This window comes from Microcebus murinus, chromosome 6, assembly GCF_040939455.1.
Source record: "Microcebus murinus isolate Inina chromosome 6, M.murinus_Inina_mat1.0, whole genome shotgun sequence".
NCBI lineage: Eukaryota > Metazoa > Chordata > Mammalia > Primates > Cheirogaleidae > Microcebus > Microcebus murinus.
Genome location: NC_134109.1, coordinates 57989402 through 58008360, shown reverse-complemented (window position 1 = coordinate 58008360; position 18959 = coordinate 57989402). Strand labels below are relative to the sequence as shown.

Sequence of the window (18959 nt, the reverse complement as noted above, 5' to 3'; positions counted from 1 at the left end):
TCTGCTGTGCAAATCACACACACAGTGTCTACACCGAACTTCTCCACACAGAGAAAGTCCATGCAGTATTTAGTTCCAATACGCATGACTTATTCAGATCACAGAGTTATCAGTTCTTCTGAGGAATCTGTTTCAAGTTGATATAATTATAGTACATTTTGTTCAATCATGTAAAACAGCAATTTCCTTCTTCCTCTCCCCTACATTTCAGCAACTTAAAAGGTTTCTCTCCTGTACTGAAGTTTTACATCAACATTTTCCAAGCTGCATTCCGTGCTAAAAAATTCTCTCTATGCTCAGGGAGACGATTTTCCAGTTACGTAATACAAGCCTTTGTAAAATTACAAAGGCAAAGCCACTCTACTCTTGATTGTATTTAGAAAAAAAGGCTGGACCTATCCTTGTCCTAATGAAAGCAGCTTAGACACATCTGGAATCTCCATCTGCGTAACTTCTTTTATTAGAATGAAAACTTGCTGCCAAACCGACAAACTGGACAACGGAGTAACACTTAAGAAATATTCAGCTCTTAACATGCGGTCAAAACCAAACACAAGAAGAGAAAGGAGTGTGTCTCAAACCTTAGTCTACACCGCAAAGGGAGTCTCCCGCAGTGCCCGCCAGCACAGAACTGCACACACTTAACAAATGGGAGGGAACAGGCCCTATCATTCACCACTCCATAAATATTAAGCAAGTTACTGTGGCAACCAGCAGGGCAAGGAAGGGCCTCTCCAGGTTCACAAACAAATGCACAAGCATATTTTTTATGGCCAAAAAATGTTCTTACTCACTAAAACATTTTTCTCTTAATTTGTAGAGAATCATGACTGCACCATTTCCCACACACTTAAATGTGTGCTCAGTGACATCAAATTTTAAACTAGTCTGTTGCTGATTCTCAGTGTAGATATGCCACTTCTGCTTGTCTGAGTACTTCTGAAGATACGGCCATAAGAATGATACATTTGTAATAAATAAAATGGCTTTGCTGCCTTAAAAGTCTTCAGACAAGGGTGTTTGAAAATCTCAAATGTAGGCAGTGCCTTTATTTCCAAAGTAATTTTACATCTATCACCTTCTTTTAAAAAATACTGATGGGGTCCATCCTGGGGAGTGTAAGTTTCAGGAATATATACATATATATGTATAAAATATATGTACATACATATGTATATATAATTTATATATTCATATTTTTACATGAATATGTAGCAACTGAATTGCAAAAGGTTGGATTGGGGTTTGTGAAGGGACTTGTCCTGAAGCTATATCTGCACAGCACACTCTGCTTTTTAGTTAGATCATATAACTATTTGGGGTGCTTTGTGAGAGGGAACTGATGGAGATTTGGGGAGAAAAAAGCTTTCATATGCCTCCTCCTTTGGCACTGCCACCGATCTTAAGTAAATTAGGAGATGGGTGAAGTTTATTTCTGGCTTCATCTCTAGATTGTTTCCTAATTCAATCGTGTTCCTGTACTCTCTCGTAACTTCCTCCATTCAACCTGCTCTCAGAAACGCATTCACAGCAATCATTTATCCTTGATGTGACTTTTACTTTGATGTGCTATCTGTCAAAATGTGTCTTCGGAAGGAATTTCAGCTATTATAAAGGAGTAGGAAGTTTTGGTTTTGTTTAAGGTGGGGATGCAGGGGACCCTTCACCAAAGACAGCCATAAGTGCTGCTTTTTTCCCCTTTCAGTGGCATTTTATGCACTAGGCTACATCATAATTCCACCTTCATGTCAAAAGAGGTGAGGCACTTTAAGGAACCGAGACACAGACTGAGAGCCACCAGTTATAATTCCAGTGTTGCCACTGATTCATAGTGTAAACTGGAGAGATTTGTAATTTAATCCCTCTCTGCCTTTGTCCTCAGCAGTAAAATGGGACAGCAGACAATGGAAGATGATTTAATTTTGGAGGGAGAGCAACACACAGACTTAATATTTGAGTTTGTTATCCACAAGAGAGAATAGACTTTTCCTTTTGTATTATGAAGTCCCCCAATTCCATATTTTATAGGGGTGGGAGACTGCTAATAAAAGTTGTATACTGATAATAAGTAGTGATGAACCTAATGAAACTCCCTGCAGAGATCTTTGTGAATGTGCTAAGCACAAAGATTATTAGTAATTGCCAGAATATTACACGTGCTCCTTCATAAACACTTAAGAAGCCCACTAATGAATCAGAGATTAACAGACTAAAGGTTTGCAATTATAGAACACATTAAAAGGATAAATGTAGGAAGATTAAATAAAGATTTTAATTCACTGCAATTAGCCTTTCTTACTGAAATTAGAAGTTGCTCCTATAGAAAATGTTTGCTTTCTTACTAGTTGGTTGAGCATGGTCAAAGTCAGACCAAACACGCAAAGACATGTCTAAGGTTTTGAAATTTAGATGTGCACACCTACCTCACTAACTTTGGGAAAAGGCCCTAGAAAGTACACCTTTAGAATGTTTGTTTCCATTCCAAACCTAGTATGCTTGTTTCCTGTGTTCTGAAAAAAAAATCACCTTCCAAGAGAAGAAATACTATCTTCTGACCACTGGGGCCTATGCATTAGTCATCCCTGCAGAAAGACCACATCAGATGGTGGGGTGATTAGGCTGCTGAATTTGAAGATCAGTTTTCTTTAGCAAGTGCTGGGGGGAAAAAGGTTTCCTTCTAGCATTTCTCTATATCCATAGCTTTACTGTTCTAATTTGAACTACCTGGTGAATGTAAATGGTAACTTTTTTTAAAAAGCTAGCTATGGGTATTTTGTTTTGCTTCAGATTAAATATAATAATAATCCACATAACATTGCCTGAGCACTGATTGGGCTCAAGAGGCCTCTAATCACTCTTCCACACATGGAAGGGTGTGGTTTATAGTTCTAGACACAGATGTTTGTCTCAGCATATACTGAGCTCCCCATCTGTGCAAGGGAAAAGTTTAGGAGTTTTTGGGACCCAAAGATGAATAACACCCAGGTCCTGCCCTCTAGAAGGGAACAAACAATTGGGGAGGAGGGAGGGAGATGTTAGTAATTAACTATAAAACAAGGTAAAATACACATGTTAAATCTCACCTGAGATTTAAGCATTGCCTTTGCTTGCTGGGTTCATGGTCTAGGCCTGGCATTGGTTACTACTCTAAAATAATGCTAACAAGTCCGCAGGGAAGCGGAGTTTGGCTCTGCCCACACAGTGATCACTGACTGAAGTTCAAAACCTGTACTCATCCATATTTGGCTGCTTATCAAATTATTCTAAAATTTCAGAGAAAGATATTTTTCCTGATTGTTGCTTAGTCATTTCTCTAGGAGAGTCTCTTTGTAAAAGAAATAGAAACCTATACCTGGAAAAAGTTAAGATGTCCTTTGTCTGCTAAAAGTCTGTATGTCTTATTAGGTGTAGGTGGGCTGGGCTATGCTTTGACCTAGCATTTATGATATTGTAAAGGAGTCCAATAAATTTCTCTATGTTATTATAAAACAGTTTAGAATTTGAAGAAATATGTAACCTGGAGTGCTCAGTCAGCCCAGATAATTACTACAGATAAGGTAACAACATCTTGGCAAGGCTACAAAGCCAAGGGAAATCTTCTGTGCCATGTAATTTTAAACACGTTTTTTAATAGAGCCTCAAAAATATCTCTCTGAAATATCAGATCAACCCTGATAGCCTGAATATACTCTAAGTAATTTCCTGTGATCCTAGACACATCTAATTGCAGTTTCTTTTACAAGCCAAGAAGATTTAAAGACTGATATTATATGAATGTACATTTTACAGTTCACACTTTTACAGTACACTTAAATATCCTACAAGTGGTTCATTATTTTGCCAATCACACATTTTTTGCAATAAACATTTAATTATATGTCATTCATTGGTGTGGTGAAATAGATCTAGTTTTGTAATCTTTCACAATTATAAGACATACAGTGTTTCTAGTATTTAGAATCTATGTAAAATTTGGCATTGCAAAATGAATTGTGATAAGAGAGTTTATTATTCTACTATTTGGCACAAGTCCTTCCAGTTGTTTATATTACATATGGGATAATAACTAACTATACTGACAATATAATTTGAACATTTATTTTAATGACAATATGCTAGTTAACAAGTAAGAGGCAAATAATCATTAGAGATTACAACCTAAATCTAATAATGTTAAACCACAAGTAATAAAATAGGCTAATTAACATAGATGTATAATTAAAATGCTCCAAACATAAACTGGTCTCAATTAAACAAAAGCTTTACTAGCATGACTTTAAATTATTCTGCTTTGTAAAATACATGTCACATTATGATGAAAACTATGCTGACTATCAGATTATAGTGCTGCCACTCTTTGAATATACATATGTATGTATACATATGTTTAATTAAACTTCATATTTAATGCCAACGAATGACCTAATGCCCACACCTACCTACACTGTACCAAGTGCACTGACCTAAAGTGGCCATTACAGTGGTTAACTAGCATGAAAGCGACTCGTATTTGGGAAATGAGGGAAGGATGGATCAAAGATTGGAAATAAAACTCATTATCAAGATAATGAGAACAGAGTGTGAACATCAACTTCAACAATCATATTAAAGTTACTATAGCCATGACAAGCATAGTTTTCTCACATTACCCACATACTTACAGTTTTAAAAATTTGACACCCCCTCCCCAACAAAACATTAACTATACTCTTTCTCTCTCTGATCCTCCCCACCTACCTCCTTGGGTCCACAAGTTCCTGCATTCACCAATAGCATCTTCTGCCTAGAGACAGAGAAGCACACAACACCATCCTCCCTGCTTAATCTCAGCTCATTGCTCAGGATGAGACTGATGTTCTTGGTTTCTAGCCTCCATAAAAGATTTCCAGAACAGGGAATTCAAATGTAGTTAAATCTTCCAGAACCCTCTTACTGGCTCTGGGAGCTGAGCCACTTCTCAGAAACTAATTATGCACTACAGAACATGAGCCAGGGTCTGGTGAGGGAGCATGTCAGAAAATATAGAGTCTCTGGGGACCTAATATACATTCCATTTTAGTTTAACTGATCAAATGTGCCTATTGTGTGGTTGGTTTATTGAGCACTGATAAGGATGCTTTTCAATCATATCCAAGAAAGAGAGATTAAAAGAGTGGGTGGTTTCTTTGCATTCATAAGCATAAATGCTTATGCTAGAAAGAAATTTGGGGAATGGAGATAATAAGCTTGGCTAATAAGGAAGAAAAATATGCTTATGCATATCATAGTTGAGGAAAATTTCAAGGAAAGTTCTTATTTTTATATCAAGATTGACCTCATATGTTACCAAGATTTGAATCGGTTGCTGTTAGTTCAACATGAGGACACAGTTTTCAAAAGCATTTCAAAGATGTTTAGGACTCCAAATGACAAAGAGATGGTAATCGTACTGTTTACTTGTATATCATTTTCAACCTTGAGAGCATTCTTACATATAAAATCTCATCTCAATGTGTTCCCAAGTTTTACAGTTTCCTTCTATTTGTAGGATTAAAATCACCTGGAAAATAAAAAAAAAAAAAAAGGACCACCTTGGAAGTAGAATGGCATCAGGCTAGAGGAAGCAGCTTTCCCTAGAGCATTTCAGTTGTACTATACTATAAATTCTTCTCTAGTTCAGTAAGTGACCAGTAAAGCTGCTTCTCTGAACCCAAGCTTTCTTCATTACCAAAAAGAAAATTACTTGTACATCACCCAATGGACATTGAAGTTTACCTCAGGAACTCTGAAAAAAATCAGCTGTCAATTAACTGTGCTGGAGGGAAGCAGCCATCCAAGATGCTGCGTTCATTTAATTTGATCCCTCATTGTTGGGCTGTAGACTCTGAATGGAGAGATCTCTTCATGTGGGAGAAGTGACGGACATCTGTGTAGGGGGTTTTAGATGCAGTTCTATTTGAAGAGCAAAACACGTCGTGTAATATTTCTATATTTATCTAGCATCTATTCGATGGGGCTTATTTATTTCCAAGTGTTTTAAGTGTCTACTGTATGCCTGGGGAACAGGCAAGACCAATATCAGCTAAAGAGTTCTGTAATCTCTCTCTCTCTCTCATTCTTTCTCTCTCTTGCTCTCTTTCTCTCAACTAAATGCTTTTAATAATGAATATTCCATTATGTCATGAACTCACACTAAAAAGAGCCCCAGTGGAAGGGTGCGGTTTCAACATTATCATCAAATAACATGTTAAAAATAATTAAAAATCACTTAAAACACTGGCAAGAAAGAGATGCATGAATTAGTCCCACCCAGAAGTAGGCCTAACTTGTCCACAGAACTTGTACAAGAAACTACGCTTCGGTAATTAACAAATGTTTAATAAAAGACAACTAAATATTTTTGGCAGCATTATAGGCGGGTGTTTTGGTGTGTTGCAAAACACTACAAGACAGTTCAAGTCATTTAATTTTATAAAATGCTGATCTTACTCTGCCCCTTTCACATAAATGTAACTTTGCATTTTAAAACATAATTATCTTTAAAAAAATAACTCTCTTTTCTACAAATTAAGATCTAGATAATTGGGTATCATGGGAAACCTAGGTTTCCTAAAATACTAAAAACTAACAAAGACATGCATTTAAAATGGGACTCAAATGAGAAACCTACTGTGAATATCTAAGGATTAAGCCTCCTCCTTCAAACTTTTGCTGGGGTGAGCTCCTGTTGTGTCCAGTGAAACTCCCCTTGCTCTCATTCAACTAATTATCCTGAAATCAAAGTAGGAAGATTAGAGTTAAACGTTTAAGTCTCTCCCTTCACAATTAACACCTGATTATTGAGTAGAAACGAGCAAAATATGTTCTCAAACAGTGAAATTTACAGATAACTAACTTTCACTGATGCCTATTCTGTACTGGGCACCTAGATGTTAAACTCTGCTTAACTAAGACCCCACCATTCTTATAAAAGTGTACATCACAATAGGTGATGAAAACATTAATAAGAGGCAAGTCTTCTCAAATTTGTGCTATTCTTGCTTTCTCCTTGAATAGCACACAGAAGACCCAATGTAGCATTTTCAGGGTCAGTGGGGACCTTTTGAATGGGAATTATCCTCCTGTGCTTTTACACAGTGATCTCTTCTGGTTTAGAAAGGCTTGGGTAGGCCAGTCCCTAGACTAATGGCCTCATGGTGCTTTTCTAGTTTTTTGTTTTCTCTGTCTAGTTTTGTGCTATTTTTTCCCTTCTTCCTATGCAGTAGTTTTCACTTCTTGTGCATCAGTGAGTGTGCCTCTAAGCCACTCTTCCTTCTCCCCACTCATCCTCCCACACTTTCTCGCCTGCATTCCTCCTATATGCTTTAATTCACCACTTAAAATCAGCAGTGGGCTTAGAACTAGAGAACCCAGCTTGACCACGGCTCTTAGTGAGGGCCTGAGGGATCACGCTATGAGTCAAGTCCATGAGCACTAGTGTCTGGCCTTCACAACATCTATTTTGGCTATTCAGAGACCGTTTTTGCATGTGTTCTGTTTCTCAGTTCTGTGCCAGTGAGCTGAGGTTCTGAGATAACTGGTGTCTGGCTGAGTTGGAACATTCTCTGAGAATGAGCTGTCCTGAGAGGAGGTAAGAGCCATCAGGCCTCTGTTTTCCTGTAGTATTCTCTCCCCATTGGCTCAGGTGGTCACATTCAGGTGCAGTACCTCAAGGTGGCAAAGGCTCTCCTCCTTGTGGGATGATGGCCCTGCTGCTATGTGCTCCTGTCCCTTCTGGATTCCCCCACTCCAAGGGCTTTTAATAAAGTGTCCCTTGGCCCCTGGAAGCTGGATAAGACATAATTCATAACTTACAATGAGGATGAAAATGGTGACACAAAGCATAGCCGATGCCAGCCTTAACGACTCCTTCATTCTGTTCCCCTACTTGTTTTGTGGATTCTATTTCTGTTTGTTTCTTCAAATAAAATGCCCTTCCATGGTTTGGAGGATTTGTTTTCTACTTTTGCATTATGGGCTGTGTGGCAAGTGTCTGTTATTTAGATTCTCATCTTAAATGTATGTTGAGTTTGACAATTTGAAAACAATATGAAAATGTCTGTTGAAAAACCTATAAAAGACCGAATCTTTTGGTTTTCTGTTGGCTCTGGTGGTATTTCACCATCCCTTTTGGTGGGAGAAAAGAGAAAGAAAAAAAAAATACCACCACAAAGGATTCTGCTTCCCAGTACAAATGCTTTTGGAACTGCTAAGCCCACTGTTATTCATGTGCGTTAGGTCAAATTCTGGCAGAAATCATGAAACAGCTACAATTCCATACTTTGAAATCTCAAAAAAAGTCTTGATATACTTTATAGGATAGTTGGTAGGTATTTTCTTTTTTAAAAAACTCTCCTGAATGTGGACAGCTTTTGAAATAAAGTGAGGGAAGAAATGAGTATTTTCAATGGTGAAGTCAGTACCTTCACGACTTTAAACATGAAGTGCCAAGAGAACTTGATGCAATGAAGATTGGCTCAATAAATATTTTTTAGTCATATTATTTGTGTTAGGTTGAGTTTCACCTAACTATCAAGAGAATTAAAAAGCTATGAAAATGACATATTGTACACAATAAATATACACAATTTTTATTTGTCAACTCAAATAATGAATGTTTTAAAAAGCTATGCAGTTTCTGAACGTGTTTTTATACTTAAGAAAAAGTTATCACAGATAAACAAATATACAATTGAAAATACAACACTTTTAAACTCTAATAAGATACAGGAAAAAAACTTTTAAATCCCAAATTTAAACACTCTGGAAATTTGAAGGCACAGCAGATGACTTTTTTGTTATATTGCATCACCTTTTCCTAAATGAGCATGGCATTGTGCTTTTGTCAAGGGCTTTGATGGCTAGGACTAACATGTCTCAAGGTGGCTCACATAAGCAGGGAGATGGTTATTACACAGAGACCATGTGTGGCAAGGATGTATAGTGAGGTCTTCTAGGAACTGGGACTGTGACATGGAAATCCTCAGGGACTACAGCAGAAGTGAGCACTGTCCACTGTCCACTAAACCTCCTGCTCCTTTCATTGTCCTGTGAAGTTGATACAAGGAAACATCTACCCAGTCAAATGTTACATCCCAGCTCCCTGTGCATCCAGGTGTAGTTCATGTGACTAGCTCTTTTCAATAGAATAAAAGCAGAAGCAATGTGTGTCATTTCCCCACTGAGGCTTTTAAGGAGTGGCACTTCTTCATCCTCTTTCCTGTGTCACCTGCAAGATACATCTCACATCAAGACTGTAGCACCTGCATGGTGGAAGCAGAAGACTCCAAAACTCTAGCAGGTGCAGAGTTACAAGATGGAGGGAGTCTGTCCCTAAATCACACACTGAGGAAAACCTCCTGCCATCCAGGAACACCTGCACTGGACAACTGTATGAATGGTTGTACTTCTGTAGGTGGAGTTGATGAAATTTAAGGTTTTATTTGTTGCTGCACTAGGTTTGCCTTGACGGACATGAAGATTGACATTGTGTTGTGTCTCTCCCTGTTTATGTGTCCTCTTTAAGACTGGTTCCTCCTATTGCCCAAGCTTCCTATTCCCTTACAGCACTGGTTTTGATAGGCTAGCGCTAGCCCTGGTGTAGCATGACACAAACCTAGTGCCCACCATTTACTTCTCTCTGCCACCATGTGTGCCAAACATGTCTCTGCTGGATCTACATTTCCTTTGGATCTACTCTCCACCCTTGTCTACTCTGTTTCTTGCCCTGAGAGGTGATTGCATCCAACACCTCCTGTGTTATCTGACTTCCAGTTGGATTTGATCAGTGAGGAACCCAGCAAGTGACAGGAGGGAGGGAGGACAAGGAGGCTGGGATATTCATTCATCTGGTCCCTTCCTCCACAGCTTCCTCGGGTTTTGCTGTCTCAACATATTAACAGGAGCTCACTGCTCCTGTCACGAAGTCTTCTCTGCATGGCTTTCATCTGTGAGGTGTTGGTCACCTTTTCCTTTATTCATGCCCATAGAGGTAGTGACAGCTCTACCTCCTGCTTCTGGTAGCACCAGGATCTTGAGTTATTCCTTGCAGTTTCCTTACACCCTGCCCATAGCCTTGTAATTAATCCAGATATAAATCTTCTTCAAATTATCCTACTTTGAGAGTGCCATCTGCTTCCTGTTGGTTCTCTCACTACAAAACCATATTGCAGTTAAAATTCTCTAGGGGGTTGTCCTTGGGTCAGCTGTCTAATACTGGTTGGCTTAGTCATGTCCAGAGGATGGAGACATAGTACAAACATGGCCCTCAAGCCTGCTTCTTCAGCAGAGGCTGAGTGGTGGCTGCTTGCCAAAAAGGAAGATGTCTGCAGCTACCTCAAAACATAGTTACGAAAAGTATACTTTCATATTTTCTGGTAAAATTCTCTCTTCTTCTCATTCTTTTTCAGCTATATTATTGATGTTGTCTGCTGCTGCACTTTTTTCTAATGGACTACTTCACCACTGAGTGAGCTGATTATTGCTTTTTACAGGAATGTGCATTGTGATTAGCACATATTTCTAGTGCAACACTATTTAGAATCCAAGTCTTCACATTTAAAAATGTAAAACAAAAAGGGAGAAAAAGTAGAAATAACCACAGAATCCTGTTATTGCCACATTATTTCTTAGGGGAAAAAAATCTTTGTACCAAAACAAATTCATCGGATATATCATGCTGTATTTTTATCCAAAGAACTAATCACGATTTTCTCTATCATATTTTTTAAGATCATTCACATTCTTCTTACTGTCATTAGTTCCCAGAGAAAGATATTACATAAGCACCCAACTGATTGAGAAATTGTTATTACTCCACACATCCCACCACTTCCATTCAGTGTGAAAAGTGCCTCACACAGGGGGAGCTGGGAGGGTCCAGAAAGTTGTCTAATTATGATGTTAATAAATAGTGTGTGAATATCCAGGTACAGAATCCAAAATTCTATTTTAAGGGCTTATTTTTTCTCTAAATCATACCCTAGTATGCCAGTAAGTCTTTGGTGATGACAAATGTGTTCTTTTTCTTATTTCAGGAAAAGGGGAACTAGAGAGCACTCATATTCCTCCCCAGATAAAAGAGAATGGGAGAAAATATATTTTCACTCTACTTAGTTTTAAAGTGGCATGGTTTTATGTAAGCTGCCATAAGGTTGATATTGCAAGGTACTTATTTTTCCAAATTATTCTTAAAGAGTACTACCACTGCCCTTCCCCACACTTGGGAAACCCACATCACCCCCTCTTCAATATCCCATATCATCAGTTTCATGACATGGGATATAAGCAAAAGCTTAGATTTACTAGGACTTCATGATGGGATTCAAAGTGGCAGATGGCTGTTTTTCAAAGTCATAGGTTGATCAAATGGCCCCAGTTTCCCCTCTCCTCCACTCCCCTATACCTCACCAAACCACCCAGCAACACATGTACATAGCTAAAATCAGGCAAATAGGTGTGCTTAGAAATCAGTCCAGCATAAAAGCATTTTATTGACTAGAAAGTAGATCTATAGAAAGAAATTAATCTTCGTTTTATCGTGTTTTTCCTAAACAATGACTACATACAAAAAGAACACTAACACAGCACTGGGGCTTTGAGTAAAATCCACAAAGGCTTAAAACTGCGCTGTCCAATATGGTAGCCATTGACCACATGTGGCTATAGAGCCATTCAAGGGTGGCGAGTGCAGCTGAGACAATAGATTTACTTTATTTTATTTTAACTAATTTAGATTTAAATTTAAGAACTAAAGAAGGATAAAACTGTTTCCATTAAACATTACTTCATTATTTTGCTAGGACTACATTTCACTTTAACCATCACATCCTGTAACATGTATTGTAGTGGGCAGTACTTTTTACTTTTCAAGATATGGCTATTAGCAAAATTATATGTATGACTCACATTATATTTCTACTGGAAAGCTCTGGCTTAAAAGCTAATATTTAAGGCTAAAATGCTAGCTAGGTTTTATGCATATAGCTGTACCCAAATATATGCAGCATTATCAGAGTGTGTGGGTAGACATTTCTATTACATAGAGTAGGCATAAGTAAGGAAAATATTCTGAATTTCAAAAATCAGTTCTCTTCATATAAACCTGGTGTTACTAATTATATAGTCCCTCCTTACTTCAATGATTTATGTAGGTTTAAAGCAAAACAAGGTTCTATAACAAGGTAATTTTATTATGCTAGTTTTGAATTGAAAAGATCAAACTGCCACCTTTGGTGTTCCTCTCCTCAGACAACCTTTTGTGAGATGCATCAATCCTTACTATAAAAATACAGTGCCTATTAGGCTAGCAAAATATTTCCTGAGAAATCCAAAATGGAATCTACCGAATTAAATTTCAAACCAAATTAGGAACATTGAAAAGACTCTTAAATACACAACATTCTTTTCCTTCAAGCTATTTGAGTCAAGTTATTTGAGTCACAGCTGAAAAGATCAGTGCAATCTATTCCAAGTATAAAACGTGAGGCAGATCAATACACAGATATCTTCCAGTCATTTCCATGTCTGTCTTTTTTAGTTTGATAAAAATGAAATAGAATCTTCCAAACATAAGGGATTGTCAATATGGTCTTCAGGAAAACCAGATCCCTTACTGGAAGACAGAAATAGCCAGTTTCTCAGGACAGTGCTAGAGAAAGGCTGGAGCTGTTTATGGGGAAAGACAGTGACTTAAAAATCACCAGAGTGTAGTGAAAATCAAAAAGTGCTTTTTTTCTTCCAAATCAACTTAAAGATTCTACAAAATAACACATATATCTTTGTTATAATGAGTCATAACAGGGATCTGAGATCTTCCAAGATAAATTTTATGCCTCTTTGTTTTTCCTTAGACAGGACAAGAGACCAAAACTGGAAAGTTTGGGTCATATGGATCATGGCAGCACTGCTATGTCTGGAATTTCTTATAAATACCCTATTGCTTTGAGGCTCACAGGCCTGACTAAAACAGCAGGGACAATCTCATTTGCACTTTTATAGTTGTAGAGGGATTTTCAAGAGTTAAAACAATTTTCCATAATATTCTGTATTAACTTAACGGATCTGAAGTGTGATTATTACACCTTTTTACGCTTTTCTGCAGGCTGACAATTTGGAAGTAATTTTAGAAAAACAAACAAGGTTATAAACAAATGCCAACAGGAAAACATTCTTGGGTACTCAAAAGAATCTACTCTGCAACAAAATTTTATTGCCTGTTTGCAGCTTTATGCCTTTTTAAGATTATTTTTTTAAACACTATAAATGACTGTTTCTACCCTTGTGAAAATTATCACTTCAAAGGAACATCTTGTGGCACTCTCTACAGTGACCAAACAAACCCCAGACAACAAAGTGGAGTCCACTTTTTTTGTGTGATTAAACAATAAAGAATATTTGATCAGAATCTATTTTCACTTCACTAAAATAAATGCTAATCATTTATCAGTGTTTAAATTCACTTTGCTTAAAAGTAGAAAAAATTATGACGTTCATTAAGATGTAAAACTTCCATATAAGTTCATTAGAGTTACTTTTTCAGCCCATCTATAACATAAAGTGCATAGCAAACTACACTACGTATTCATGATACCAAAAAAAGGATACACAAGGAAGTTTAAAAATCAGAGGTAATGGGAAGGGAATTCAAAGAAAACACACAGTACTATTAAAAATAAATTATATATATATATACATATATATATATATATATATACACACACACACAGAAAATAAACAAACGCTTAAAGGAGACAGGATATATGAACTGAGCGGATGGACGTGAGAGTAGATGGGGTTAAATGGAGAAAACTAATTCGAAGCAGTTCACTTGTGATGCCAGGAAGGGCGGCCTCTGGGGCAGCTAGCAAGGTGTTTCATGGGTGGGTGGGAAGTTAAGCCAGCACAGGAAAGGGCTCTGTTAGAGAGTTTTAAAAGGAGATAGGTGTACCTCCGTAAGGGCTGATAACCTTTCTCCAAGAAATAAACAGGATTTTTGAAAACTTAGGAGGAATGTTCTAGAAGTTTAGAAAAAACATATATGTAGAGTCAAAAAGAAGTCAACATCTAAATAATAGGCAGAAATGAAAGTAAATTTTCAAATAGTTGATTTATATCTACTTAGGAAAGGGTATTGGCTTCCATTGAACTTGGCTCTGTAAGGAGAAAATTGTGCCAGACCAATTTAATTTCCTCTCCCTGTAGAGTGACAGGCTATGTCAACCAACAGGAAGCAATAGTAAAAAGGATGTTAAAATAGACCGGGCATGAGAAAACCAAAACCTAGAACGCAAATTTGATAAGAGACTTGACAAGGTAAGGATACATGCAGGTACATTTGTGCTTCTTTAGAACTCCAACTTGCCTTACTGAAAAATCATTTAAAATTGTGTGAAGTAGGTAGCAAAGCAGTAGTAGACTTCTAGGAAGTGGCATCTACTGGATTAAAATAGAAAATTGAATATGTTTACCAAATTCAGGAGATCCTTGATTTCTTTGAAATATCTAGAAATAAAAAATTCTATAAATTCTAGTATACATCTATCTTCTACCACTGAGCCTTTGGCTTATTTCTCACAATCATTTATTCAAGTACTGTGAATGAATATATAGACTAATTTTATAATAATGCTGTGCAGGGAACTAATAACAACCTAGGATTATATTAAAAATAAGTCATCATGATACACAAAAACAAAACACAATTACCACAGAAGAATATTTATATTCTAAACTGCAACTAGGTTAACTAAGGATTTCTTGTGTATTGAGGGGAAAAAGATTCATTAATTTTCCAAATCTTTTTATCTTTTCTTAGGATCAGGTTCTGGGAGATGGTGGAAATAGGAAGGCTTTAGAGTCCAACAGATCTGGGTTCAAATCCTGGCTCTGCCACTTACCCACTGCATGAACTTGGACAGGAAATTTAAACCTTTCTGTTTCTTTATATGGAAAAGTGATACTTACTTTGCCATTTGCAGCCAGGATTAAATGAGACAATGTGTGTAAAATGCTTGGTATGTTTATTTCTCAGTAAATACTGGCTCCCTTCCACCTCCTTCTCAATCCTAACCTCTCCTTTCTTCTCCCTCCTTAACTGCCCATACACCTTGGAAAGCAAGATACAAGAAAAGACTGAGAATAAAGCCCTGTCTTGTGAAACAGGAAAAGGGACACAGCCTCACTTCCTTTTACTCTTGTTAAAGGTTTCCTGACTGTACAAGGAACCATTCACACTCCTTTGGCATTCTCTTGGTTCTTCCCAATTTTTCCATGTCGAATGTCAACAGGCTAGAATGACAGAGCTTTCTTGTCAAGTGACATTTAAAAAACAATTCTTTTCTTATATAAATTAGGTAAAGCATAGAACAACCATGAGTATGATCACCAACAAATGGTAACCCTACTAATGCTTAAAAAATAGTCATCCCACCATGTCAGCTTTACAATTGCAAACTTAAGCTGGGAAATCAGACTCTTTGTTCTTGTAGATTTGTCCAGTTTTCTTGAGTAAACAAAAATCAATTTCCTAGCATGCTCTATAACATCTCAATAACAATTTAGCACCTATGCATAAAGAAAGTCAGGGATTATAAAATCACTTAGAATGTATTATTTCTAGACTGAGCAGACATAAGTCTTTGAAGATTAATTTCATGCTGAGGGTTAAATTTCACTTTCACGATAGGCTAACCATTGCCCGGGGCTGCACAGATAATGAACCTGCCAAGGGATTAGCAAGGAAACACTTGTGTTATTATAAAGCGGGTACACTTCCCTTTCTAACCAAGTTCATCGTACATGACATTAACAAATTACTCCCTCTCTCTGCCCACATTTCAATATAATGTGAGCCAGCAAGTGACCCTGAACCAATAGGACACGAGATAAGATCTTCTCAGTGCATGAATGGCTATTAAACTTGTCTGAGAGAGCTAGACCTCCTGCAGGGAAACACAAGGTATTTTATCTCCATAGGGCCCCTGCCTTGGCTGCAGAAACCTTTCTTTGGTCATAAAGCCTCCAAGAGACACAATGCCAAGAGGTAGGGAAGTCTTAACACAAACATTTAGCCCGCAGAAAAGGCACTCTCCAAAAAACACAAATGACACAATTCATTTCTTTTACAAACATACAAGAACTGTAGTATCTTCTAAATAAGAACTCAAAACTCAGTGACTTAGTATTTGTTAAAATGTAACAGGCACAATGAGTGAGATGTGCAACGTTTGGGGGATGGTCACGCTTGAGGCTCTGACTCCAGGGAGGAGGGGGGCATGGGCAATATATGTAACCTTAACACTTGTACCCCCATAATACGCTAAAAGAAAAAAATGTAACATGTTCAGAGAGATTTCTGATATTGCAGATATTTCAGATAAAAATATCCTTTTTTCAATAGAGCTTTTCTAAAATAACAGTTGTGTTCATAGATGGCAAGTCTATTGGCTTTTTCTCAGTCTTCTTTCTCAGAGGATCTGCTTCTCCTGTGTGGGCTTAGAGTGGGGTCCCTCCTGTGGGATGGGCCCTCTCTGCACCAAGTGGAACTCAACATCCTCTTCCTTCAACTATGGTGCCTGAGCACTTGTCTTATTTCTACTGCTTGACTCTGAGCTCCTTGAGGGCAGGGAATTCATCTTACCTTACCTTTGGTTCCTCTTCAGAGTCAGCCCAAACATCTTTCACAGAGTAAACAGTCAGCTGCTATTGTCAAAACTGAATCTAACTCATCTCCGTATTTGACCATATTCTGATACCACTGTACAATGCTTGGAGCAAAGAAAAGCTAATGCATATACAGAATGTGTGGCTCTAGTTATCTAGAAAGTCATAATTTGGTAGTATTTAGTATAAATCTGGAGTGCTTTTGTTAAGAAACTGTTGTGTTATTGAATGGATCAACTGCCGTCAAAGTGAAGTTGCTACTTCTATTAGTTGCTAGTAAGCATCAGGTGTAGAAAATGTGGACCAGTCAGGACATTGTCGGCATTTGTTATGACTCAAGTTGGTTCTAGCCATGAATCATATAGGAAAGCACAATAGTCTTCTTATGATGTATTAGTGCACCTCTGTTCAAAATATTGTCTTGTAGCCTGTAATCCTAGCTCTTGGGAGGCCGAGGCGGGCGGATTGCTCAAGGTCAGGAGTTCAAAACCAGCCTGAGCAAGAGCGAGACCCCGTCTCTACTATAAATAGAAAGAAATTAATTGGCCAACTGATATATATATAAAAAATTAGCCAGGCATGGTGGCGCATGCCTGTAGTCCCAGCTACCTGGGAGGCTGAGGCAGGAGGATCACTCGAGCCCAGGAGTTTGAGGTTGCTGTGAGCTAGGCTGACGCCACGGCACTCACTCTAGCCTGGGCAACAAAGTGAGACTCTGTCTCAAAAAAAAAAAAAAAAAAAAAATATTGTCTTGTAAACAGTAGATAATGCTTCCTTAAATTCACATTGTTATTTGCCAGCTTGATAGCTTTAGAATTGGGCCCATAAGGATATTGTTGCATTTCATGTATATTCTCAGACAAATAGAGTCTGTAGGTGTCCCACACAGATGTACTGATAGCGAACAGGGAAGTATTATGTAATGAAGATGGAGGGACCCGAGCGTTGACCTCCAGGCTCTGAAACACTGAAGCACTCCACGAGCCCATGGTTGAGAGGCAGGCTCAGTAATGTTGTAGGTGGGTGTCAGGGTACCTGGCTAAGGAAATGGGCAGGTGGCAGAGAAAATGGATGTAGACAGTAAATGTAGTATTCTCTATCAAAAAGTTTGGTAGTTAAGAAAAAGGGGAGATAGGGCAATAGCAAGAAAAATGAATCTTGCTATTTATTTCAAAGGAAATGGAGATGGCCAGAGATCGGCAAAGTGCTCACAGCTGTCAGGGTCCTCCCTCAGTTTTCTCCTCTGGGTGACAATATGGACTTGCTGATGTGGAGTTCAGCTGGAGAAAAGGAGAGCCCAGATATGTATACATATTTTCCACCTTTTTCTGAAAGAATAAAATAAGTACATATTATAAAAGAGCTGTAGTACAGCACAACAGTATCTTCTCAAATACTGGTACTGGCAGCTGCATGACCTTGTTGGGGTCTTTGTGAAGCCACACTGAGACTCACTGCTCCTCCTTTGGGTGGCCACCTAGCTTCCACTAAAATTGCGCATCTTTTGCTAAATAAATCAGGGTCATAATATGGACTTACAGAACATGATCATACAGTCTGTTTTGCTGAGCTGTAGCCTACGTGAAGTAATATGGCTGTGGTGTGCAGAACAGGATGTCAGAATACAAGTCTGGCACCCCAGAAAGATGGACTGCTCTACAAAAAAAAATCAATTTTAGAGAAGGGAGAAAGTAAATTTCAGGGAGGTGGGAAAATGGGAAAATATAATTATTAGAAGCAATTTACATTACTTTGCCTAAAAGTCTAGGCTACAGTATCAGGGAGATATTATTTGGCACAATAGCTAACATTCCTGTTCATGGTAATGTGAAAAGATAATGCTTATCTTCAGAATTATTGAGTGGGAAGTCTTGTGTATTTCTTAGTAGTCCACAGTATAACTACACTTTTCCCTTTTTAGTAAAGGTTTTACTTAGTTAAGTACATGATATCGGTACATCTACTAGCCTCTTAATGGAAATTTCAAGTTGTTACAAGTTAGCATCATTATCTTGTTCAACACCCTACTTGATGTGGAGCATGCATTCTACAGTCTGCCAAAAAGCATTTGGCTTAATGAAGTTCTTTAATCTACATAATTACTATATATATTATATTTTTATTTGATGTTTTTTTACAGGAGTCAATGGAAGTTTATCCAAGAACACTTATTTAACAATTATTTACCATTTTCCATATGAAGGTTATTAAACCGTAATTAAAGTACATTTACAGTCAACCATGAGAGGCTCTCATTCAAATTACACTGACAAATTGTA

The 18959-nt window shown here is 37.7% G+C and overlaps 1 protein-coding gene across 3 annotated transcripts in view; it reads right to left on the bottom strand.

The window, feature by feature from the left end:
* SLC25A21 (solute carrier family 25 member 21) overlaps positions 1-18959 on the bottom strand; it is a 453133-nt gene that overhangs the window by 136559 nt on the left and 297615 nt on the right. The window contains exon 1 of one of the 3 annotated variants that reach the window (XM_076004088.1): positions 4738-4967. The exons of the other annotated variants lie outside the window; for them this stretch is intronic. Coding sequence (XP_075860203.1) covers positions 4738-4763 — 26 coding nt within the window. The 5' untranslated portion in view covers positions 4764-4967. Of the gene's footprint in view, positions 1-4737; positions 4968-18959 lie in introns of those variants that run through there. 3 annotated transcript variants of the gene reach the window in all.